We start from the raw sequence: 25935 nt of genomic DNA, 5'->3' as shown, positions 1-25935 counted from the left end.
TCTAAGTATACCATCATATCATCTGCTAAGAGTGATAGTTTTGTTTCCTTATTTCCTATTTTAATTTCTTCAATATCTTTTTCTTCTTATTGCTAACATTGAATAATAGTGGTGATACTGAACATCCTTTGTTTCATTCCTAATCTTATTGGGCAAGTTGCTAGCTTATCACCACTGCATGTCATGTTTGCTAATGATTTTAGATAGCTACTGCTTACCATTTTCAGGAAAGCTCCATTTATTTCTATGCTAATTTTTAAAAATAGGAATGGGTGCTATATTTTTTCAAAAGCTTGAAGTATCTATTGAGATAATATCATTTGTTAGAATTTTGTTATTGATATGGTAAATGACATTGATAGTTTTTCTAATATTGAACCAGCCTTGTATACCCAGTATAAATCCCAATTGGTCATAATATATTATTCTGGTGATCAAATGCTGTAATTTCTTAGTATTTTATTAGATTTTTTTTGTATCAATATTCATTAGAGAAATTAGTCTATAATTTTTTTAAAAAATATTTGGCTCTTCCTAGTTTAGGGATCAGCACATATGTGTGTCATAAAAGGAATTTGGAAAGATTCTTCATCTATTTTTTCAAATGTTTTACATGGTACTAAACTGTTCCTTAAATGTTTCATAGAATTCACTTGTAAATCCATACGGCCCTGGAGATTTTTTTCCCTTAGGCTTGATCTATTTTATTTTTTTAAAATGGGATTAACCGATTTTCCTTAATTTTAATTTTTTTTTTTTTTTTTTTTTTTTGCTGAGACAATTGGGGTTAACTGACTTGTCCAGGGTCACACAACTAGAAATTAAGTATCTGAGACCAGATTTGAACTCAGGTTCTCCTGACTTCAGGGCTGGTGCTCTATCCACTGTACCCTCTGATTTTACTTTATTTTGTTATCTGGGTGATTTATATTTTTGTAAATTATTTATCCATTTCACTCAGATTGTCAAATTTATTGGTATACAGTTGGTAAGATGCAGTTTCCTTCCTTATCCTTTAAATTAGATCTATTTTTGCTTTGTCTGAGATCAGAATTGCTACTCCTGTTTCTTTTACTTATAACAGCATATTGTAGGATTCTGGTATTTATTCCACTTTGCTATTCAGTTCTATTTTATGGAGAATTCATCCCATTCACAGTTATGATTACTGTGTATTTCTCTATATCATATTCTCCCCCTCTCAAATTTTTACTTTTCTCTCTCCTTTTACACTGTTCTTCACCAGTATTTTGCTTCTGATCACTTTATTTCTAAGTCATGGTTATTCACTTGATTGCATGATTACTATCATGCAGTATTAGTTTTGTTAATTATTATTGCTCTGCACTAGAATTTGAGATTTAATAGTAATAAGTCCCCCCTTCCAGCACTCCCTTCTTCCTTCATTTATCATATCCCTTTATATTTTTGAAATCCATTCCTACAAATGTATTTTTGTTATTATTTTGCCTAATCCTACAAAATATTCCTTTAGCAATCTGATTATTAAAGCAAAAGATCTGTAGAGTAATTTGAGAGTATTGTACACTATTATATTAGCAGTACCCATTCATGAAACTTGAATCTTTCTTCAATTATTTAGGTCTTTATTTCCATTAAAAGTTATTTTTAGTTGCATATATATATATATATGTATATATATATATATATAAATAAATATATATAAAACCTGTTTCTGTATCGATAGGATAATCCCCAAATATTTGATTCAATTCATTGTTATCTTAAATGATCTTCTCCAAACCAAAAAGCACTACTTTATTACTCTACATGTGCATTTATTCTTTTTACATTTATTTCCCCCCTCCCCCCCGCTGGGGTTAAGTGACTTGCCCAGGGTCCTTCTGAATTCAGGGCTGGTGCTCTATCCACTGCGCCACCTAGCTGCCCCTTTTTACATTTATTCTGTAATACACACACACACACACACACACACACACACACACACACACACACACACACACAAGCAGAGTCTGTTAGTATGTAAGCTCCTTGAAGTTAAAGACTATTTTATTCTTTCTATTTATATCCCAGTATTTAGCACAGTGTCTGGCATACAGCTGGCACTTAATAAATACCTGTTGATTAATTGGCTTATACAATTTCCTCCCTCTTTCTCTTGGATTTTGTTAGGAAAATAAAGAAAGGCTAATGATTTTACAGATTTATTTTATATTTTTCTACTTTAATGAAACTAGTGTCTTAATTTTTTAGAGAGTCTTAGCATATCATCATTATCTCCCAGTATACTAAGTTGTTCAGTACAGGTGAGCCTCATGATGGGAGGGTCTATTGGGGGGCAGGGAGGACAGAAGTATGAATAAATTATTTTATTGGTACAGGGAGTACCTGAATTAAAAATTTCCTCTACAAATGTATGTCACCACATTCCTTGCAAATTCCTGAGTCCAAAGACAGTTCTATACATTATATCTTGTTATTGCTTGCATGGCAGAAAAAATACCGAGAAAGCTTGCAGTATTTCTCTGTTACAACTAATGCTAATTTTTGGTTTAAAATGCTTGACTAAAAATTTAACATGAAAAATTAATTTGATCTATTAAATTTTAATACTATCAGATTTTAAAAGAATTTTCCTTTTGAGTTCATTTTGGGATTATTTTGTTTTTCCATTATTATTAATTTTCTTGTGGTATGATTAAAGAGAGGCTGGGTGTGATAGTGAATGTGAATCAGAAGTACCCAAGTTCAAGCTCTGACATACTGGCTGTGTTAATGGATAAATCACTTAACTTCTCAATCTCACTAGGCTAGTATTATTGCTAGTATAAGATAAATTGCCAATCTGCATCAACACAAGGAGTTTTCTTTCCAAGGGTTCTTCGGACCAAATGAAATCAAAGATGAAAGTTTAAATTGTATTTGCCAATATGAAAGAGGCATTTTAATTTTTTCATTTTTGAATAATGAGATTTTCAAAATATTATTAAAACCCTTTTGTTTCTTCCTCAGAAAATTGTTATATGTTTTTTAATCAGTTATTATTTATCCAGTGATTAGAAAAATAGTTTACAGATTCATTAGGAGTTACAACTCTGACATTTAAACATTTCCTTATATATTTTAGAAGGCAAGTTGTTTTTTTTTTTTAATTAAAGTTTTTTATTTACAAAACATATGCATGGGTAATTTTTCAACATTGACCCTTGCAAAGCCTTCTGTTCCAAATTATCCCTTCCTTCCCTTCTCCTTCTCCCCTAGATGGCAGGTAAGTCCAATGCATGTTAAATATGTTAAAATATATGTTAACTCTAATATATGTATACATATTTATAGTTATCTTGCTATAAGAAGGCAAGTTTTTATTATGTTTGCCATAAGTATATCTGCCTGCACTTTTTCCAATTATATATTTTTATCATACAAAGTAGCTACAACAAAATGATTGTCTTTCTACTTTAAAGTCATTTTATAGGCTGAATCTAAAAATATTAGCCCCAAGATGGAGCTAAGAGATGAGTAAAGGTAGGGACTCACCCAAGTGCTACCAAATTTAAATTCTGGAATGGTACGATCAATAAAAGATCAGGGCAAAATAATTTTCCATGTCAGAACAACTTAAAAAGTTTCAGGAAAGCTCTTTCCCAAGGGGGTGGGGAGATAAGGAAATTGAACCTGGAGCCCTAGCACAGACTGCACAATGTAGGCCATACCAGGCACCATCTGCAGGACTCAGGAAGCAGTTTCTCAGCAACATCTTCAGGAGTCCTCAACCACAGATGGTAAGAGAGAAAGGTAACCAGTCAGAAGGAAATTACAGGGGACCCTCTGAAGCACAAGCCAAGAGAGCAAAGTCCAAACCTCTCATCTGATCATACCATCTTGGAAGAAATGAAAAATTACAGACTCCCAGAGTTAGCTCTGAAAATAGCAGCAATAAAGATCTAAAGCTTGGGACTATGTGCCTATACTCTGGGAAGAAAGTCTAAATTTAACATAAAGTCAATATATAAGCTGTAAAAATCAGCAAACAACCAAAGAAGAAACTGGCCATAGAAAGTTACTATGGTGACAAGGAATATTAAGATAAACTCAGAAGATGACAATATGATATAGCTACATGGAAAGCTTCAAAGAAAACTGTTAATCGGTTATAGGTCTAAAAAGAATTCTAGGGAGAGGTTTTAAAAAATAAGATTTAAAAAATTAAATAATGGAAATATGAGAAAAAGTGGGGAAAGAAATGAGAGTGATGCAAGAAAATCATGAAAAAAGAGTTGATAGATTGGAAAAAGCAGCAGAAAAAAAGAAATATCCTTAAAAAACTGAATTAGCCAAATGATTAAAAGGGGCACAAAATTCACTGAAAAGAATAACTGCTTTAAAAAGCAGAATTGGTGAAATGGAAAAGAGGGTACAGAGAGTTCACTGAAAAAATGAATTCCTTAAAAAATAGAATTGGTAAAACAGTAAAGAGGTGTGGTACTAATACTTACTAAAGAAAATAATTCCTTAAAAATTGGGCAAGTTAAGCTCATAACGCCACAAGATATCAAGAAATAGACAAAAAAAAAAAAAAATCAAAAAATGGAAAAAAAAAGTGAAATACCCTATTGAAAGAACTGACCTGGAAAATAGTTCCAAGAAAAAAACTAAAGAATTCTTGGATTATTTAAAAGCTAAAATATTTAAAAGAGCATAAACATATTTCAAGAAATTATTAAAAAACAAAACAACTGCCCTGATCTCTAAGAATCAGAGGATAAAATAGAAATTGAAATAATCCACTGATCACCTTCTGAAAGAAACATTCAAATGAAAGATCTCCAAGGAATATTATGGCTAAATTCCAGAGCTCTCAAATCAAGGAGAAAACCTTGTAAAGAGCCAGAAAGAAACAATTCAAATATGGATAATAAATAATTTTGATTATATGAAATTAAAGTTTTTGTACAAACAAAACAAATGCATTGAAGATTAGAAGGAAAGCAGAAAACTGGAGAATTTTTTTATAGCAAATTTCTTTATTAAAGATCTTCTCTTTCAAATAGAGAAATGAGTCAAAACAATATTATGAAATATTTTCCAAATTGACAAATGGTCAAAGAATATGAAAAGGCAGTTAGTTTTCAGAAGAAGAAATAAAAGTTAGTTACAGTCACAGGAAAAAATGATCCATTTTATGCCTGAAAATACAAATTAAAACAACTCTGAGACTCTATCTCACATCTAACAGATTGGATAATATGTCAAAAAAGGAAAATGGCAAATGTTGAAAGAGATGTGAGAAGATTGGAACATTAATTCATTAGTGGAATTGTGGACTAATCCAACAATTCTGGAAAGCAATTTGGAATTATGCTTTGCATATCCTTTGACTAAGTAATATCACTACTAGATTTGTATTCCAAAGAGATGAGAGAGAGAGACAGAGAGAGAGAGAGAGAAGGGTCTATATGTACAAAAATATTTATAGCAGTTCTTTTTGTGGAGGCAAAGAACAGGAATTTGAGGGGATGCCTACCTATTGGGACATAGTGGAACAAATTGTGGTATATGATTGAGATGGAATACTATTGTGCTATAAGAAATAACAAACAGGACTGGTTTCAGAAAAACTTGGACAGACTTACATGGATTGATACAAAGAGAAGTAAGTAGAACCAGGAGAACATTTTACATAATAACAATTTCCTTTCCTTTAATCTTTTCAATGTTTTAAAACATTATGGATAAGTTTTTTACTCAGTTGGAATTCACTAGCCCAATACTGTGCAAGATATTTTTTATTTTTTTCTATCAAATTACTCATTTTTTCAAGAACATTTGTTTAATTGAGGATGAATCTTTTTCCCAGTTTTTATTTTCCATAATTTTATGAAATACTAAAATTTTAGGTGTCTGGTGTAACTACTCTAATTTCTTTCTTTCTCTCTCTCTTTTGCCCAAGATCAAAACAAATAGGATTTGTTTGGAGTTCTAGGAGTTGTCAGTTTTTTTTTTTTTTCTCTCTTTGTTCTTTGATATTATTGCCTTATTATTTCCATATAAATTTGCACTGTGACTTTGGTTCTAATGCAGAAATTTCTTGGTATTTTAACTCACACTGTATTAAATAGATGAACTAATTTGGCAAATTCTCATTTCTATTACATAAACATAATATGAACAATCAATAACCCTCCAATTTTTTGTTCCTTCTTTATTTTGGCCATCAAAATTTTATTTCTATGTAGCTCAATTTCCAAACATTTAATGGTTTTTGCTTTTAATGCAGATGGACTAAAAAATGTTATTTGTTCTTGCTCTTATTTACCAGTAAATGAGAATTTTAATTTTTTTTTTGAGGGGGCTAGGTTAATTGTATATCTTGTAGCTTTGATAAACTCAATTTTGTGGCTGAAATGGTTGTATGATTTTGGTGAGTATGGATAGAGGACAGAAATTATCCCAATAACAACAGCAACAGTAATCACCACCACCACCACCACCACCTTCTAGATCATTGTCCAGGTTGATATTGAAAAGAATGAGGCAGTTCATTAGGGATTTGATTGGGCTTTGATATCTTTATTGCATGTTCCAATAGACATATCAAACTGAATGCCAAAGTGGAGCAAAAAAATAAGGGTTTACTGTTTGCACTTGGCTGTGGATAATGAATCTTGAATATCGCTTTCAAAGTTATTTTCAGTTCTCATTCTTCTTAACCTTGGCTGTGCTTCACACTGACAATCTCACATCTACTGGATATTCTCTGTTCTTTGAGTTTTCATGACACAATTGTTGACTCGTTCTCTCCATACCTATCTGACCAATTCTCAGGCTCCTTTCCTGGTTCATCATCTTGATCGTGCTCAGCTAATTGTGGATATTCTGTTGTCATGTCTTATTGATTCTATTTCCAGAAGCCCTCTCACATTGTTCCCCCCTTTTACTATTCACATGGTCCCATTATTACCTATATGAATATATTGTACTAGCCTTCCAAATGATCTTTCTGTTATAAGTCTTTCCTTATTCTAATCCATTCCCCACATAGCTGCCAAAGTAGATTTTCCTTGAAAGTAGGTATGTGATTTTCCGAAAGTCTTAGCTTTCTTTTAGAATAAAATACAAACTTGTCTTCTGAATTTAAAAAAAACTCTTCATAATATGGCCCCAACCTAGCTTTTCAAGGAAATTATACATTTCCCTTTCCATATTCTATAGTTCATCCAAACTGGCTTTCTTTTTATTCTTTACATGTGATATTCCATCTTCCCTGTCTAGGTCTTTAGAACAGTCATCCTCAAAGGTTGAAATTGTATTCTCTCATCTCTTCCTTCAAGACACATATCAAAAGCTATTTTTCATTAAAAAAAAAAAAAAACCTTTTCTTGTCACCCAAACTGCTAGTGTTATTATTCAGAAATCAAAGTATGTTATTCTTCATGATCCTGTGGACCATACAATCCATGAGATTTTCTTGGCAAAGATACTAGAGTAATTTTCCATATTCTTCTCCAGTGAATGAAGACTAAGAGAAGTTAAGTGACTTGCCCAAAATCATACAGCTGGTGTCTACATTTGAACTCAGGTTTTCTTATTTCCATGCCTAGTGCTCTATACATTGAGCCACGTAGGTGCTTAAACTGCTAGTAGTTCATCCCTGATTATTTTATATTTATTTCATTTTCATTTATCCATATTTATTTTGCATATACTTATATATGTACACATTGTTTCCTTTGATAGAATATAAGGTCCTTGAAAGCAGAGCTAGTTTCATTCTCATATGTGTAATTTAGTATTTGACAAAGTAAGATCTGCTGATGGAATGATTGGTTGAATGCCTCTAAAACTGATAGGCTCAAATCAGTAGGTAATGAGTAGGTAATATAGGAGGGAAAGGGTCCTGCAAAACTCCTGCACTTTCAACTTACTCAAGCTAGAAGCTAGCAGAGGATGGATGGAGGCACTTAGGTGGAAAATAATGCAGATTGTGGTCTCAGATTTAATCTCTCCTCTTCCCTAAGATGATGTTTTAACTTCTGTTTTGGAATCCTCTTTCTTAATTATTCTCCTTGGAAGAAGATGGAGACTGGGTAATGTATCATGATTGGTGAAGAGTTAATGGCTTTCTTGGCTTTCTTACCGGGAAGGTATCTTACCTTAAGTATTCTGGCTATTAATTTTAAAAAATCTCTTTGATCACATTAAGGTAATTTTATTCTGAGTTTCTCAGTATTTATAATTTAAGTGGTTTGTTTTTTTTTAAAGGGTTTTTTAAAAACTCTTGATCATGTCTTTCATTATTGATAAGATTTGTTTTCTATAAACTTCCTATTTAAGTTAACTTAATCATAATAATATAATTTAATATTTTATGTTAACATTCACTAGTCATTTAGCTTACATTTTCAGTTTTCTGCTTCCTCTTTCATAGATTTGAGTAGCAGGGCATAACTATCTGATGGGAAAATCTGGTAAATTGATCTTTTTTCAATTTTCTGCAAAGAATTTAGGTAGTAGAAAAGTAATTTGCTAAAGTATTTGACAGAATTTTCTGGTAAATGAATTTATGTCAATGTTTTTAATTTTCTTAAAGTTCAATTGAGATTTATTCAATTTCTTTTTCTGAGACTGGTTATTTATTAGCATTTTGATGTTCTGCCTATTTTATATTTTTGTAATTATTCATCCATTTCATTTAAGTTTTTAGTTTTATGAAGCACCTATTGTGTACAATAGGTATTATAAAGTGGAAAGATTGCCGGGATTTAAGTAAAAAATATGAGAAAACATTGACTCTGAAAATCACCACCTGTGTGAATAAAACTGAATCATTCAATTCCTCTGAACTATGAATCAGGAATAAAATAACTCTAACATCTAACTAATAGGTGTTATCATAAGAATAGAATGAGATGATTGATGTGTATGAAGAACTGTGCAATCTTAAAAACACAGATAGACAAATGTGACTCATCATTATTAGATTCTGATAATTTTGTTTATTTCTTCTCCTTCAGACATGAATTTAAAAATTCTTTTAAAATTCTTTTTTTTTGTTGTTGTTGTTGGTAATCAGCTTTTTTCTCTGCCTTAAAAACTGAATGCTTAATTGTTTTAATTGGCCTTTTCAAAGCCTGCTCTTAGTTTTCTAGATTTTATAGTACTTTGTTTTCCTCTTGATTACTTCTTTGATTTTCAGAATTCTGTACTCGTTTGTGAATATTTAATTGTTTCTAGTTTCTTTTTAAATGCATGCAAACACTATTTTTTCTTCACTTTCTATTTTTTGACTCGGAATTGTATTTTATTCTTCCAAATACACGTAAAGATAGCTTTCAACATTCACCTTTGCAAAACTTTGTGCTCCAAATTTTTCTTTATCCCTTATCTCCTTCCCCCTTCCCAAGAAAGCAAACAATCTGATATAGGTTAAACATGTGCAATTCTTCTAAATATATTTCCATATTTGTCATGTTATGCAAGAAAAATCAGATCAAAAGGGAAAAAATGAGAGAGAGAAGAATCAAGTAAGGAAACAACAACAACAAAGGTGAAAATAACCATGCTTTGATCTTCATTCAGTATAAATAGTTTTCTTTCTGGATGTGGATGGCTCTTTCCATCACAAGTCTATTGGAATTGCCTTGAATAACTTCATTGTTAAAAAGAGCCAAATCCGTTACAGTTGATCATTACATAATCTTGTTGTTGCTATGTACAATGTTCTCTTGGTTCTACTCACTTCACTTAGCATGAGTTCATGTAAGTCTTCCAGACTTTGCTGAAATTAGCCTGCTCATCATTTTTTATAGAACAATAATATGCCATTACATTAATATACCATAATTTATTTAACCATTCCCCAACTGACTACACTCAATTCCCAGTTCCTTGTCACTACAAAAAAAGGCTGCTACAAATATTTTTGCATGTACGGATCTTTTTTCCTCTTTTATGATCTCTTTAGGATACAGACCCAGTTAGTTTTTTTCTCTTTTTGTTAATTTAAGTGTCCACAGAGACCTCTCAGACTTGTGGAGGAAGGGATTTGTGTCCAAAGGAGAACTAGAGATCATTATTGATCACAAAATAGAAAATTTTGATTACATCAAATTAAAAAGTTTCTGCACAAACAAAACTAATGCAAACAAGATTAGAAGGGAAGTAACAAATTGGGAAAACATTTTTACAGTTAAAGGTTCTGATAAAGGCCTCATCTCCAAAATATACAGAGAATTGACTTTAATTTATAAGAAATCAAGCCATTCTCCAATTGAAAAATGGTCAAAGGATATGAACAGACAATTTTCAGATGATGAAATTAAAACTATTTCCACTCATATGAAAGAATGTTCCAAATTATTATTGATCAGAGAAATGCAAATTAAGACAACTCTGAGATACTACTACACACCTGTCAGATTGGCTAAGATGAAAGGAACAAATAATGATGAATATTGGAGGGGCTGTGGGAAAACTGGGACACTGATGCATTGTTGGTAGAGATGTGAAAGAATCCAACCATTCTGGAGAGCAATCTGGAATTATGCCCAAAAAGTTATCAAAATGTGCATACCCTTTGACTCAGCAGTGCTATTACTGGGCTTATATTCCAAGGAAATACTAAAGAAGGGAAAGGGACCTGTTTGTGCCAAAATGTTTGTGGCAGCCCTTTTCATAGTGGCTAGAAACTGGAAGATGAACGGATGCCCATCAATTAGAGAATGGTTGGGTAAATTATGGCATATGAATGTTATGGAATATTATTGTTCTGTAAGAAATGACCAATAGGAGGAATACAGAGAGGCTTGGAGAGACTTACATCAACTGATGCTGAATGAAACGAGCAGAACTAGGAGATCATTATACACTTCAACAATGATACTGTATGAGGATGTATTCTGATGGAAGTGGATATCTTCAACATAGAAAAGAGCTAATCCAATTCCAATTGATCAATGATGGACAGAATCGCTACACCCAGAAAAGGAACAATGGGAAATGAGTGTAAACTGAGTTCATTTTTTTTTCTTCCCAGATTATTTTTACCTTCTGAATCCAATTCTTCCTTTGCAACAACAACAACAACAAAATTCGGTTCTGCACATATATATTGTACCAAGCATATACTATAAGATATTTCATATGTATGGGAATGCCTGCCATCTAGGGGAGGGGGTGGAGGGAAGGAGGGGAAAAATTCAGAACAGAAGGGAGTACAAGGGATAATGTAAAAAAAAAAATTTACCTATGCATATTATATTGTCAAAAAAAAGTTATAATTATAAAATTAATAAAAAAAAAAAAAAGGAAAAAAATGTATAAGGAAAATGTCCACAGAGAAAAATTTTCCTCTAAGGACCACTTTTGGCCTGTTGCCTCATTTTATTTAAAAAATTATTAATTTTTATAATTTATCCTTTGACATAAATTATTTAGGATAACTATCTAATCTTTAAGTATGTATTATTTGTTCATATTTACTTTATCGATGATTTTTATTGCATTTTTATTGTCAAGGATATGTTTAAAACTAAGGATTTTAGCAATTGTAAATTCTTTATACTCTACAATATTTTCATGTCTGTAATGTAATAAAAGTAATATAATAGTGAAAAGTAGTCAACAGTAGTTAAAAGTCTTAATTCAATAATCAAGCTCATATCTAGCTTTTTAATTTAGATTCAGATGTAATTCAGGTTAGATACATCATTTTTCACATCATTTTTCTTATTTAACTGCGTCTAAGTTTAAAAAAGGCAACAAACAATATCAATCTTAAATTGATTCCATGCTTTAATTTTCTTTAGATATTTAGATATATGCTAATCAATACATATAAATGTAATACTGATCCTTTCATAGTTTAAGTAATCTTAAGTACAATGTAGTGTTACTGCTTTTCTCTCTTAATTTTATGTATATTTATGTATGCCTTGCCTGAAAGCATGAATCCCTATCTGTTTTTATTTGGCTAAGACAGAATAAATTCTACTCCAACACTTCATTATTAATTCTACAAAAATCTTTGCATATTAAAGAGCTTCTTGTACACATAAAATTATTGAGTTTTGTTTTCTAATTAATTTTGTCATTCTTTTTAATGTATGAGTTCAATCCCATTCACATTCATAGTTATGATTGTTTTTCCTCTCTCCAACTCAAGTAGGGATTGTTTCATTCTTTGTTCTTATATCTCAGTGCCTAGCACAGTGAATATCATATTAAAATGCACTTAAAATATGCACTTAAAATGCATGAGACTGATTATGATATTTTTTATTGTCTAAAAGAAAAAGACAAAAATTAGTAATAGGTTTCTGTTGTTTCCATTGTTTGGAACAATCTGAGCCTAGTTTCTTTCCAAGTAGAACAAACTGACACACTGATAATATTTAACTATGTACTGATAATGGTTGAAGCAGGTAGGAAGGCAGTGTAAGAAGAACTGGATATGGATTCAGGAAGATTTAAGTTTGAAGCCAGTCACAGATACTTTCTAGCTGTGTGACTCTGTGCAAGTCACTTAACTTCTCTTAGCCTCTATCTATAAAGTGTGAATAATAGAGCACCTAATGGTGCTCTAAAATACTCTATGAAAACTAGTATTATCATTATCATCATCAACATCAACCCATCTTTTCAACCTTATCTATCACAATCCCCTTATGTTCGAAACTTTCTGCTCCAGGAAAGACAGGTTACTCAAAGTTGCTGTAACCTATCTTATAATTTTTCTCTCTTTATCTTAGCTAACATTATTTTCTAGACCAAAAAAGTACTTCCCAATTATCTTCTGATGATCAAAATACTATCTACTATGGATTTGTTTCTTTAAACATTTCCCTGGTCATTTTATTGGGAAAATAATTATTTTTTTATGAACTTAAATAGCATTTATTATCTACCTTCCATTTGGTTCTTTGTAAGCTCTTTTAGGGTAGGAATCAACTTCTTTGCTTGTATTTTTATCTCTAGTGCATAACAAAGCACCCTGGAACATAATAAATGCTCTATCTTATAATTTACTCCCTTAAATTATTTTCATTATTTTATAAAACATTGTAGAGGGCTGCAGATAGTGAGTAAAGTATAACATTCTTCAGCCCAGAGGGAACCTGGTGACAATGTCTGATTTGCCTCCCCATTTCCCTTTGGTGCCTCTCATCCTTCCTGAGAAGTCAAGGAGGGCATGACCACCTGTGTTCTAACTTGAAGCAAGGGATAAGAGTAAGAAGAATTTACATATCAATAGCAGGGTGCTTATAGTTAACACATACCCAGGGTGCTGTGGTGATGTAATGCTACCATAATTAGCAATTGTGCAGTGTGCTGTAGTGATATAGTGATTATAATGGCTCTATAGTTGGCACATGCTCAGTGTGTTGTAGTAATATAATCGTACTAAGGTATTTAAGGGCTACAAGGACTTGAAATAAATGGACTCCATCTCTGACCATTCTTGTGGGACTCCTGCTTTCATCACTAGACCATTAAGACCAAAGACATGGGCTGGTCCTGAGATCCTTCAGAGAACTAGTCTGGACGGTATATTTTGACACCCTAGCGTAGGGGCTCTAGAAAGCATAGTATATTTTGGCACCCCAATTTGGGGGCTCTAGAAAGCACACTACAAAACATAATTCTTTTCTAAAAACATACATAATGTCCTCATTCTCGAATATATCTTTAAACTTGGTTCTTTTCTATACTTTTTTTTGTCTACTTCAAATTTTTTCTTCATTTGAGTGCTGAAAACTTTCTCAATTAGATGCTACAAATTTTCATTATTGGCACCATCATAAACAGTTGTATTTTGGATACTATTTCTAGATGATATGAGAATTTTCCCCTAGGTGGGATCAAATGTATTGTCTTCAAATCACAACAGTGATTTAAAAAAATAACTTAAAACTTGCAACACAAAATGAGTCAAATAGCAACTCACTGAAATTATGATACAAATCAGTACCATGTATAGTAATAGTGATTGCAAATGTCAGATAAATGTTTCAAAGTCAGATTTTCCTTTATCACTGTATATATTTCTACTGGACTTGCACTGTCATGAATGGTAATTAGAGATGTTACCTGGTGGAAGGAATAATCAGAGACTCTGTCTTGGTAATCTTCCCACTTGGTGGAAGCTTCTCAATGAACATATCCAGTGTAGAGAGTTCAGTTTCCTGGCTGTCTTCTTGCTGACTGGCTTCTTGTGGAAGCAGATTCTGGCATGAGCAAAAATTATTCTTGAATATCAGTAGTTAAACTCTTTATTTATAAAGGTACACTAGATTCTTTCTCATCTCTCTTTATAGTCTTTCATCCACCACCCATATCCCCTTTATAAACAACCTTTGGTTAGAGGGGCTTATATGAATTTTAAAAATTATCTCTCTACTTGTCCTTTAATTTAAAATTTGTTGACTTAGGAAACTAAGAATTATACAAATACCTAGTTTGGTAGAGGTAGCAACATCTGAAGAAATTAATTCAAAACAATGATCAGTATATCTATCTGTACAACAGAGGACAATATGTAAATTTTTACTACATCCACTAAAAAGTGTGCAGATGCACAGATTTCCAAAATGCTCAAAGAAGTCAATAAAGAGAAGAAACTAAATAAAATAAAACCCATCTAGGAGCAATGTCTTAAGTGTCACATTATGCTTCAACAAAAGTACCCTCCTTTTAAAGTTTCATAATATTCATCAATTATCTCTGTTTAGATTGCTTCTTAAATAATGTGACTAAAATTCCCTTTGTGAAAGTGAATAGAATATTTATACATCTAAAGAATGTAATAAAGATAATTTCAGTTCAGCTTGATTTCTTCATTGTTCTATCATCTCACTAGCTATTTTGCCCACTTGAAGGGCAATTCCTATTTATGTTTTCTTCTATTAGAAAGTTCCTACTCACAGTAGGAACTGTTTTGTCTTTTTTCTGTCTCTTTTTCTTTTTTTTTTTTTCCTTTCCTTTCTCCAAACTAAGTCACCTATATTAACACAACTTTCCTGATCCTCCCAACCATTGGAAAATTCACTTTCCCCCCATGTTTTATGACTCTCTTAAGCTTTTAAACTTTTCTCATTTTAACTTGGATTATATTTGCTTAATGTTTCATCCCACTAAAGTATAAATTCCTTGAGGGCAGGGACTGTGTTCTTTATCTTTGTTTAATTAGCACCTTGTACCCATGGGTGTACCTAGGAAAAATCTTGTTGAGACTGGAAGTTACAAGTATTGAAATAAACCATAAACAAGTTACTACTGCAAAAAAAAAGGGGGGGGCGGGGCAAGAAATCTGTGTCAAAATAGAACCTATTCCTGTAGAATCTCTTAAAATGTATGGAAGACATTTTGAAACTATAACATTCCTGTTAGCAAGGCCAGCTAACAATTCATTGAAGCATTGAAGGATTGTTTCGGAGATGAAATACAGAAGAGTGAATGGCAACTTATTGTGGAGCTATGGGCAAGAAAAAAGTAGTAAAATTAGAGTCATACTACCACCAAGAAAACCAAATCAAAAAACTCAACAATTGAAACAATGTATTCGAATTTGATGGACTTAAGTTTGGAAGGAAAAAATGAGCAGATAAAATATTTTCCATGAGAAATCAGGAAACTTGAACTGGTTTGACAGTGCAATTTACATGTCCCCACAGTTGCAACATGTTTGTTCACCTGTCCCATTACATTTCCTTTCCCTTCTTTAATGGCTGCTTTTTAAAAAGTTTGCCCTATCCCAAATTTGAATTCTTATTGCAGAAACAAAAGTTCCTTCAATTTTATATTAATTAAATCAGCATTGCAATATTCAATTAACTTAGCTTCTGCAAACTTTGTCAATCTTGGACTTTTCTCATGTAAAAAAATTACTTATTTATGCATATTCTTTTTTCAGTGATTTTCCTGTGTACTGCTTTTATAGGAATTGTTTAAAATAGAAAATTAGGTATTAGGATATTTCAGCATTTGCTTTGTGTGAAACCATAGCTGGTTGTCTTTTATCGCTTGTACAATCCATGGAAGTGAACATAAATTGTAACAATTACAATACGGAGCCAAAAATAAAAGGAATGGGCATTGACCATCAAAAGAAATAATATTAGGCAGTTACTTGAACACAGGCATAAGGACTAGATGTTATTTAATTTGCATAAGAAATACTCAGATGGTAAAATTCCTTCGACTAATGCAAGTCAGCATCTTCTTTTACAGTCTTAGGAAGTTGCTAAGAACATTAAAAAATTAAGTTATTTGTCAAGAGTTTAACAAGTATGTTCCAGAGATAGGAGCTGAACTCATCTTCTCAGCTCTAATCTAAAATACTATATAACCTTCACATGAAAATTTATTCACATTCTGAACTCCAACAAAATCAAACTATTAATGCTTCATGCAAAATTTTTCATTATTTATGTTTTAGCCTTATCTCAATTTATTATCTCCCCTTTATGATCGCTATGCCAGCTATAATGGACCAACTATTTATTCTTTAATTTATTTTTCCATCTAATCCAATAAATATTTTTCAAATATGTAATTTATTTAAAATTAAAATAAAAATAAGAAAAAAATAGAAAAAGACAGAAAAAGAAAAAAAATTGTCACGTGTTCAGCATTCAGTAATTATTAAGTGCCTATCTACTATGCACTACACTAAGTGTTGGAAATACAATAAAAGGAAAGATAGCCCTTTGCTTCCAGGAACTTACAATATAAAGGGGGAAGATAATATACAAAAAGAGGCAAAAAAGTGGGGAATAAAAATCAGGGGACACTATGGAGTACCAGCAGAGGGACATCCTGTATACTAGAACAGCAGATGCAAAGAAGAGTGAGATGAAATTCCAGTTTTTGCACTCTCTAAAGGAAGAGATTGGAAGGAGTTTTGGTCCTGCATACTTTAGTCCTCTGATCAGAGGGGAGAGGAAAGTAAGGAAGATGTTACCAGTTCAGGCTTGAGTTTAGTAGCATGGTGATGAGATTAAAAATGATGACTTTATTCTGGGAGAAGCATCTTGTTCTTTGCACTTGAAATGAGTCAGAAAAAAAAATGCCCACTTTCTTTACATTTTTGTGCATACTGTATTCCAAAACTAGAATGCATTTCTATGATAAGTTATAGTCAGGCCTGTATACATTACTTGGGTTTATTTAGGCCCTGTGATATCAATAGGCTGTGGAAGAGGAAGGACTATAAAACACCTAGGAATCAAGGAATGCTCATGTATAATACCCCATAGGAAGCTAGAGTTTAAGTTTCTTTGTTTCATACATGGTCCTAAGAATTGCAATTAGCATAGGAAAAAGCACAACAGATTAAGGAAGCCCAGCAGATTTTTCTGGAGGACTTAGACTATTTAGGAAAAAAAAAAAGAATCTACTTGCTTGGTAGGCAAACTGTACAATTTAAGAGATGTAATATGTAGGAAAATCCAAGAAAACGGAATTTTTAAAAATGACTGGGATACATATTTGGGTAACAATAGCATCAAAGTGGCACTGATATTCTAGTGTCCTCAAGATTCTCAATTCTGAGAAGGATATATTTATCGGCACCTGACAATATTATCTCTGAGGGGGGAAAAAGAGAGACTAAGGAAGGCCTTGGTGCTTAACTGAGAAGAGTCATCAATATTTATATTTGTTCTGTATTTGACAATTCTATCCTTATAAGGAAAGTCAATCTTTTTTTGACAACATTTTACATTACTCTGATAACTTAATTTAGAATAGCTAGACAGACATGCATCATATTGGTGCAGCTAAAAGATGGGTAAAAATGATTTCTGCTCCAAGCAAAGAGAAATAAGGGGCAAATATTTGACTCCCTGCTTATGGGATATTAGATCATGGCACTCTATGTTTAAAGAACTATGGGGTGATTTTTAGAAGAACTCCATCAATGTGATAAAAGTGTCCAATCAAACCTCAGAGTGTTTTGAGAAAAATACATTAGAAAAGGAAAAGGAAAGGAAATTTATGTTGAGAGCCAAAAACAATAGGTGAGAGAAAAATAAATTTCTTAGACCTCTAAATATGAGTTTATTTCTCAATTTTAGAGGAAATTCAAACAGCTTCCTGAAATCTTTTAGATGATAGAGGTCAGTACAGTCAAAGAGCAAAAGGAAGCATTCCAACTTTCACTTTACACATTGTTAACAAAAATCTAGAAAACATATCAATCTGAATCCTTACTAGAAAAATCAAGAAGATACAGTGAGTCATTTTCTAGCCCAAGGAAGCTTTGGGAGATAGAAAGAGAGGTACAGGCATTAGGAAGTGGAATATGGCCAGGAGCACATTTGAAGAAATCTAGGAAACAAGAAGAGAAAGGTATGATGGAGAATATTTGGGCAAAGGACAAAAGAAAGAAAAATAAAAGTACTTTTGGTATTGGAAAGCTACTATAGGCCAGTGTGTCATAAAGAGGAAATAGGCAGGGAATTTGAGAAATGGATCACAAATTGAGCAAAGCATTCTATGTGATATGAGGAACTTGAATTACCCCATTAGCTACTGACGATATTTTTTTCTCTGAGAAATCCAGAGCAGCTAATAACTTTATGACTTGCCTAGTGAAGGAATGTCACTTTCAAAAAGTGGTGGAACCAATAAGGGTAAATTCTGTTTTGGATATGATTCACCTTAAAAAAGCTGAATTGGTTGATGGAACAGAAATGTAAGTGACCATTCAATCTTTTGTGATAGATGAAAGGAAATCTAGGCAAAATCTGACATATTTTTGGATCAAGAAATCTAATGAGAACTAGAATTGATTTCATTCATCCTAGAACAGCACAAAAAGCTAGCCAGAAATATGTGCATAATAGAAAGTAGGTTGCTGGCAAATCCAGTAGTAGCAGAGATAAAAAAACTGTATTCCAGAAAATAGAGGCCAGAAATATGTGAACTCCAAGACTGTGTCTAGAGACAGCAGGAGCTGAGAGGGCCCCAAGAAAGACCCAGTTCTATGTTGGAGGCTTTTGAAGCCTCAGGGAGCAGCAATGGCCAGAATGGTCAACTCAGACTAGTGGCTCAGTGACTCTCAAGTGTTCAGAGCAGAAGAACTCAGTTGATCAAGGGAGGTACTAAACACTTTGTCCTAAAATGTCACAGAAGATATGATTCTCTAAACCTCAGTGATTTAAAAAGGCCTAGTCCTGGGAGACAGAAGTCATGCAAGAACCCGTGGAATAGAGATCAAGACCAGGCCATGTCAATCCTAGTACAAACCCAATTAAGAAACTAAAGCTGGAGAGTTAAATAAATCAAAGAGTATATTGACAGGGAAACAAACAAATACTACTGCAAAGCAGAGAATGATTCTGCAACAATAATAATTATTGACTCAATGGGAAAAATAAAATGTCTGTAAGAACTATATGAATAATCAGAAAAAATGAAGAGAAATATGTGGAAAACAAATGAAAGAGAAAGAGTCATTAAGCTCAGAAAACTATGATTAATGTTTTTAGTATCTGGACCAAAATTTCAAAAAATCATAAATGACTACGTAGACCTATCATGAAGAGAGGGCAATAAGTTTCTAGTTAGACAATGAAAAAGATGTAGGGCTAGACCATTTATCTAATCTTCATTAACATCCCAAATTATTATAAAACAAAAATTATGCACCAGATTATTTAAGTTCAGCTATCTCTACAGTCTACAACACTAACAACCTAAACGAAGTAAAAATTTGATGAACTAATTCTTAAGCTTAAACATAATCAATATCTCCTTTACCACGAACCATAATTGGTCACAAAAGGTGACCCTTAAGCTTGCAACAGAACTGAACTCTTCACTATAACCTCCCAGTGTTGCAGAGATCTAAAGAGAAATTTTATAAAGCTATGCTTAGCCTTACTAAGAGCAGTAATGCTCTAAGATGCAACAAAGAACAGCCAAGGAACTGGGGCAGGATATATATGTGAGACTGCATTAGACTCTAGTAAGCCTTAAAGAAAAAGTCCAATTCTATTTCCTTAGACACTAGAAGCCAAGACCTAGCTAGGTTGGTAAACTGCCATCAAGGGAGAGGGACTCAGAATGTAATAAAAAAGGGAAAATAAGAAGAAAAAATGAAATTGCTAAAGATTTCAGGAGGAAGAAAAGTTATGCTTCTCAAATAACTCATTATAATAGAAGTACAAGAAGGGTAAACAAATGCAGCAATCAAGGACAACAATAGCAAAATAACAACAAAGAAATCATTAAGAAATTTCTTCTTGAAGAAATTCATGAAGAAAAAGAAAAAAGCCAAATTAAAACAGAAATGATGTTGGGAAAAAAGGTCTATATATCATAGACCAAACTTTATTAACAAGCTGCCAACAGGTGAATTAATATTTTTTGTGGTATTAAATTATAAAATGTAGGGAAATACAAAGAGAAAGATGATAAAGGAGAAATATGATATATTCAATAAGGAAAAATAACTCTCTTAAGTCATGTAGAAATAATGACAATGAGTAAAAAGCAAACCCAATTCATTGATCTTCTCTTTCTCTATATTTTGCAGGTGGGAAATAAGATTTCCCCTAATATCTGCTCTGGCTGCATCCCACAAATTTTGGTTTGTTTTCTCTTTGATATGTCATTCTCTTGGATGAAATTATTGTGTTTCATCCACTCATTCTTTAGGATTAGACTGTTTAGTTTCCACTTAATTTTTGGTCTATTTTCCCCTGGCCTTTTATTGCATGTAATTTTTATTGCATCATGACCAGAGGAAAATGTACTACTATTTCTGCCTTTCTGTTCTAATATAAAGTTAACTTTTATATAGGTTCCATGTACTGCCAAGAAAAAAATATATTCCTTTCTGTCTTTATTCAATTTTCTTTCTTTCTTTTTGCTAAGGCAATTGGGGTTAAGTGATTTGCCCAGGATCACACAGCTAGGAAGTGTTAAGTATCAAAGACCATATTTGAACTCAGGTCCTCCTGACTTCAGGACTGGTGTCCTGAAATAGACATTTTCTCTAAATGTCTATTACCCCTAACTTTTCTAGGATTCTATTTACCTCCTACACTTCTTATTTATTTTGTGGTTTGATTTATCTAGTTCTGAGAGAGCAACATTGCAATTCCCCACTAGCATAGTTTTACTATCTAATTCCTGCCAGCTCTTTTAACTTCTCCTCTAAGAATCTAGATGCTATACCACTTGGTGTATATTTGTTTAATATTGATATTACTTCATTATCTATGGTACCTTTAAGTAAGTTGTAGTTTCCTTCCTTATCTCTTTTAATTAGATCTATTTTTGCTTTACCTTGATCTGAGATCAGGATTGCTACCCCTGCTTTATTTATTTTTTAATCTCAGCTGAAGCATAAGATTCTGCTTCAGCCTTTTACCTTTACTGTAAATGTATCTCTCAGCTTTAAATGAGTTTCTTTTAAACAACAAATTGTAGGATTCTGGGTTTTAATCCAGTCTGCTATCCAATTCCATTTTATGGGAGAGTTCACCCCCACTCACATTCACATTCACAGATAAAATTACTCTATATTTCCTGCTGTCTTGTTTATCCCCCCCCTTATATTTTTCTATTCCCTTTTCCCCTTTCCTTCCTCCCAAGTATTTTGTCAGTTTTCTCCCTCCCTCAAATAGTGCTCCCCCTTTGCAGCCCCCCCCTTTCATATACCTTTCCCCTTCTATTTTTGTTTTTCCTTCTATTAGCCTCAGCCCTCCTTTTCCTCTTTTCCTACTTCCCTACAGGGTGAGACAAGCTTCTCTGTGAAGCTAAATGTATTTTATATTCTCTCTTTGAGCCAAATCTGAGGAGAGTAAGATTCACACAATGTTCTTCTGTAAAGGGCTAAAACTATGAAAAGGTGTACTTGAATCAGACAACCCAGCACTTAAGGCTAATTACTTATTCAATGTGAGATAATGACTTTATTAGCATATGTGTGGATAAATGGCTCTTCTCTCAGTTTGGTGCTTACTCAATGTTTGGTCTTAAAGATAATCGAAGGCAAGGATTTGAGGGTGGGGTGAGAGAGGCCAGACTTCACTTGGTGGGCAAGACTAGGAGGAGAGAGGTGGAAAGTCTGGACTCCAGAATTGATTAGAGATCTTTGGCTAAACTCCTGGCAATTTGCCTGCTTCTTTCACTCCTCCCCCTAAAGACTAAGGACTTTTACTTATCCTGACTCTGGCTAATCTTGAGGCCTCCAGGGAGCTAGCTTGGGCTTAACATTCTTCCTCCTCTCCTCTTTCCCTCAGTTGCAATAGATCTTTTTTGCCTCCTCAGGAGATGTAATTTATCCCATTTTAAGTACAATTTTCTCTTCTTCCAGTAGAATCATTTTTCCTCCTCTGGTTTCTTCTTAAAATCATAAAAAAAAAAAATCTAATTATATTTGTATCCTCTTAGTATACCTATAAGAGAAAAACAGATCTCAAGTGTTAAACATGTCATCTTCCCATATTTATTATTCCCATTTTTAACTTTTAAAAGAAAGTTATTTTTTCTTTCCTTTTAACCTTTTTTATGCTTCTGCTGAGTTCTGTATTTGAATATCAAATTTTCTATTCAGTGCTGGTCTTTTAATCAGAAATAGATAACATTCACCTGTTTCTTTGAATGTCCATATTTTCCCCTGAAAGATAATGCTCAATTTTGCTGGATATTTGATTTTTGTGTGCAATCCAAGTTCTTTTGCCTTTCAGAATATCAGATTCCATGCCCTTCAATATTTAAAAGTGGAAGCTGATAGGTCTGAATAATCCTAATTGTGGCTCTTTGATATTTTAATTGTTTCCTTTGGCCACTTGCAATATTTTCTCCTTAATTAGATAATTCTGGAATTTAGTTACGATGTTCCTTGGAGTTTTCATTTTGGGGTTTCTCTTAGGAGGAGGTAATTGATGAATTCTTTCAGTGGACATTTTACCTTTTGGTCCAAGGACATCTATCCGATCAGTTTTCCTTGATGATTTCCTGAAAGATGATGTCTATACTCTTTTTTTCCATTATGGTTTTCAGGAAGGCCAATAATTCTTAGATTGTTTCTCCTAGATTTATTTTCCAGGTCAGTTTTTCCAATTATGTATTTTATATTTTCTTCTATTATTTCTTTTTTTTTGGGGGGGGTTATTTGATTGATTCCTGAAGTCTCACTTTCAATTTGTTCAATTCTGATTTTTAGTGATTTATTTTTTTACTTCCTTTTGCATTTGGCTATTGTTTTGTTCATTGCATTTTTTCCATTTCACAAATTCTGTTTTTCAACGAATTGGTTTCTTTTTCATATCTATTTTGTACGAAGTTATATGCTTTTTTCATTTCATCAAATCTATTTTGTAAGGAGTTATTTGCCTTTTTCATTTTGTGAAATCTATTTTTAAAGGAGTTTTCTTCAGATAATTTTTGGTTTTTCTTTTCCATAACTTCTTGCAAAGATCTCATTTCCTTTCCCCATTTTTCTTCTAACTCTCTTTTAAGATCTTTTTTGAATTCTTAGAGACGCTTGTGAAATGAGGACCAACTCATATCACCGTGTGGGGCTTAATCTGGAGCTGATTTGCCTTTAAGATTCTCAGGGTATAAGGTCTGTTCTCTTTCTTCATAAAAGCTATCTATGGTCTGAGTTCTTTTTGCTTATTTTTTTTTTTAAAGGTTGGGTCTGCTCTTAAGGCAAAGGGGTAATAGCTGCTTTAGTTTGCCATGGAGCCAGTAGTGCTGTTTCAAATGCTGGACAGGCATGGCTATGTCCCACATTCTTCTGGGGTTCAGGGACTCAGTATGCCTTTGTATTTGCTCTGGGTGTCTTACAGCTAATCTGCTGATTCACTGGTTTATAACCAGGACAGAGTAGCCTTAGATTTGCAGTAGATTCCTCAGTGTGCAGATGCTACCATGCCCTGGCTTCCCTTCCCAGCTTCTTGCCCCAGGCTCCCTACACTGCGGTCTAGGCAGTTTCTCCCACTGCCCAATTGAAACAGACCTTTAATGAAGTTCTTTCACAGTATCTGCTTCTGGAAATTTGTTGTACTTCAAATATTTGTGGGTTCTGTCACTCCAAAACCAGTTCAGAGGCTTAATCTGCTGTTTATTTGAGTAAACTCAGAGGAAGTCAGAAAGAAATGTGTCTACTCTCAGACATTTTGGCTCTGCCTCCCCTCCAAAGTTTTTTTAATGCTATATGAACATAAGGGATACTTTCAGAATCTGATAAAATACTAACAAAATCCAGTGGGGGGAAGAATCTAGACTAGAAAAGGAAATGATTAAAATAATTAAGAATGAAGGAAGAAGAGAACTTCCAGATTTTAAACTATATTATAAAGTAGCAGTCACCAAAACCATTGGTATTGTCTAAAACAAAGAGATGTAGTAGATCAATGAAAAGGGAGAATCAGAAATAATGGAAATCAATAGTGTCTAAGAAAGCAGAAAACAGCAAAGTTAATATATCATTTGTATTATACCATTTAAGAAATATGTGTGTAATGTGTACGATAGATAACATTTTTTCATATTATTATATCATCTAACTATGTTACTTTAATGTATCATGCTCCATTATGATACATGATACATTATATGTGCTATGCTATTTATTATATTATATATTAACATAGCATTAATCCAATTAACAATCAATGTGATGAATACAAAGAAACATGGAAAAGTTTATCTAAAATGATGCACTGTGAAGTCAACAGAGACAAGAAAAATAATACACATAATAATTACAACAGTTTAAATGGAAAGAACTCCCCCCCTTCCTCAAAACCTAAAGTAGATGTTAGAAAATATAAAGAACAAGAATGACTTTAAATAAGAGATATGAGAAGATACTCCCAGTGCACATCTTTGCAGAGATGGAGGTTTACATGTATTGCACATTATAAATATTTTCTCTCTCTTTTACTATATCCAGTTCTTTTTCATTTTTTTATTTATGAAAATGCTATTTTTAAAATACAGATTGCCTCTCTGGGAGGGGGAGGAGAGAAAACTGGGGGAAACTAATATAAAAAACAAAAGACAGCAATAATACTTATTTGAGAAAAAAAAACCCAAAAACCAAAAGGCAAGATAAAACTATCAACCAATAAGTTCCTTTAAAAAAGAGGGGAAGGGAGAGTCCCAGGAAAGTCACACCCAAAATGCAGAGTTCCCATATCAAAGAAAACAACAAATATCCAGAAAGCAGTTTAAGTATCACTTTATGGAAGGATCACACAATCCCTGGCAAATTCTATTCTAAATGAGAGGAAATCTTGAAATACAATATTCCAAATGGTGAAAGATTTAGGATTTCAATTAAGAATAAGTGTTAGGGGTGGTTAGCAGAGAAATTGATAAAAATTAATCCCTCAGGCAGGCAGGGGGAAGGCACTGAGAGTGATCAATCTGGGGAGGTCATCTGGTCTGAAATCCAAACTCCTGAGACCCACCCTTTGTAGAGGTCTCAGCAGTCTCACATTACCATGCCCTGTCAGAAATCCCAGGTTAAATTTTATCTATAAATCTATTTATGGACCATCCCATGGCTGCTGCCCTCCTTGGGTTTACTGTCTCATAGTGTCTTTTCCCTTACTCCTTTCCCCATGCCATGTGGTATCTCTCCTAAGTCCACTATGCTTTTTAACCCCACTTCTCCTCCCTACAGTTAACCAACCCTTTTTGAGTACTAAATCCTTTTCAGGATTTAGCTTGTCAGCTAAGGGCATGTCCCAACCTCATGAGATGCTGAAGGAATATTCCCTATTCCTGAGTAAGTTCACTCTGTCCTTTAGTTGACTTCTCAAGGAATGCTATCATGCTGCTTATCTATGTTCCAGGAACTAGCTACTCCTGGAACTCAAGGACAATACTTGGGAGAAATGGCTAATCTCTCATGTATGTCATTGTAATTACTATCCTGTGGCCCCTCATGGTATCTCCTTGATGAGCTAACATCTGTATTCCCAG

At 33.1% G+C, this 25935-nt stretch overlaps 1 protein-coding gene across 10 annotated transcripts in view; it reads right to left on the bottom strand.

The window, feature by feature from the left end:
* LOC141556459 (metastasis-associated protein MTA1) overlaps positions 1-25935 on the bottom strand; it is a 610678-nt gene that overhangs the window by 409575 nt on the left and 175168 nt on the right. For all 10 annotated transcript variants that reach the window (XM_074290610.1, XM_074290601.1, XM_074290609.1 and 7 more), the window contains one exon: positions 14071-14207. In XM_074290610.1, coding sequence (XP_074146711.1) covers positions 14071-14207 — 137 coding nt within the window. The remainder of the gene's footprint in view (positions 1-14070; positions 14208-25935) is intronic.

The sequence above is a fragment of the Sminthopsis crassicaudata genome, chromosome 2 (genome assembly GCF_048593235.1).
Source record: "Sminthopsis crassicaudata isolate SCR6 chromosome 2, ASM4859323v1, whole genome shotgun sequence".
NCBI lineage: Eukaryota > Metazoa > Chordata > Mammalia > Dasyuromorphia > Dasyuridae > Sminthopsis > Sminthopsis crassicaudata.
The sequence above is the reverse complement of the archived record's forward strand: the minus strand, read 5'-3'. Positions and strand labels throughout refer to the sequence as shown.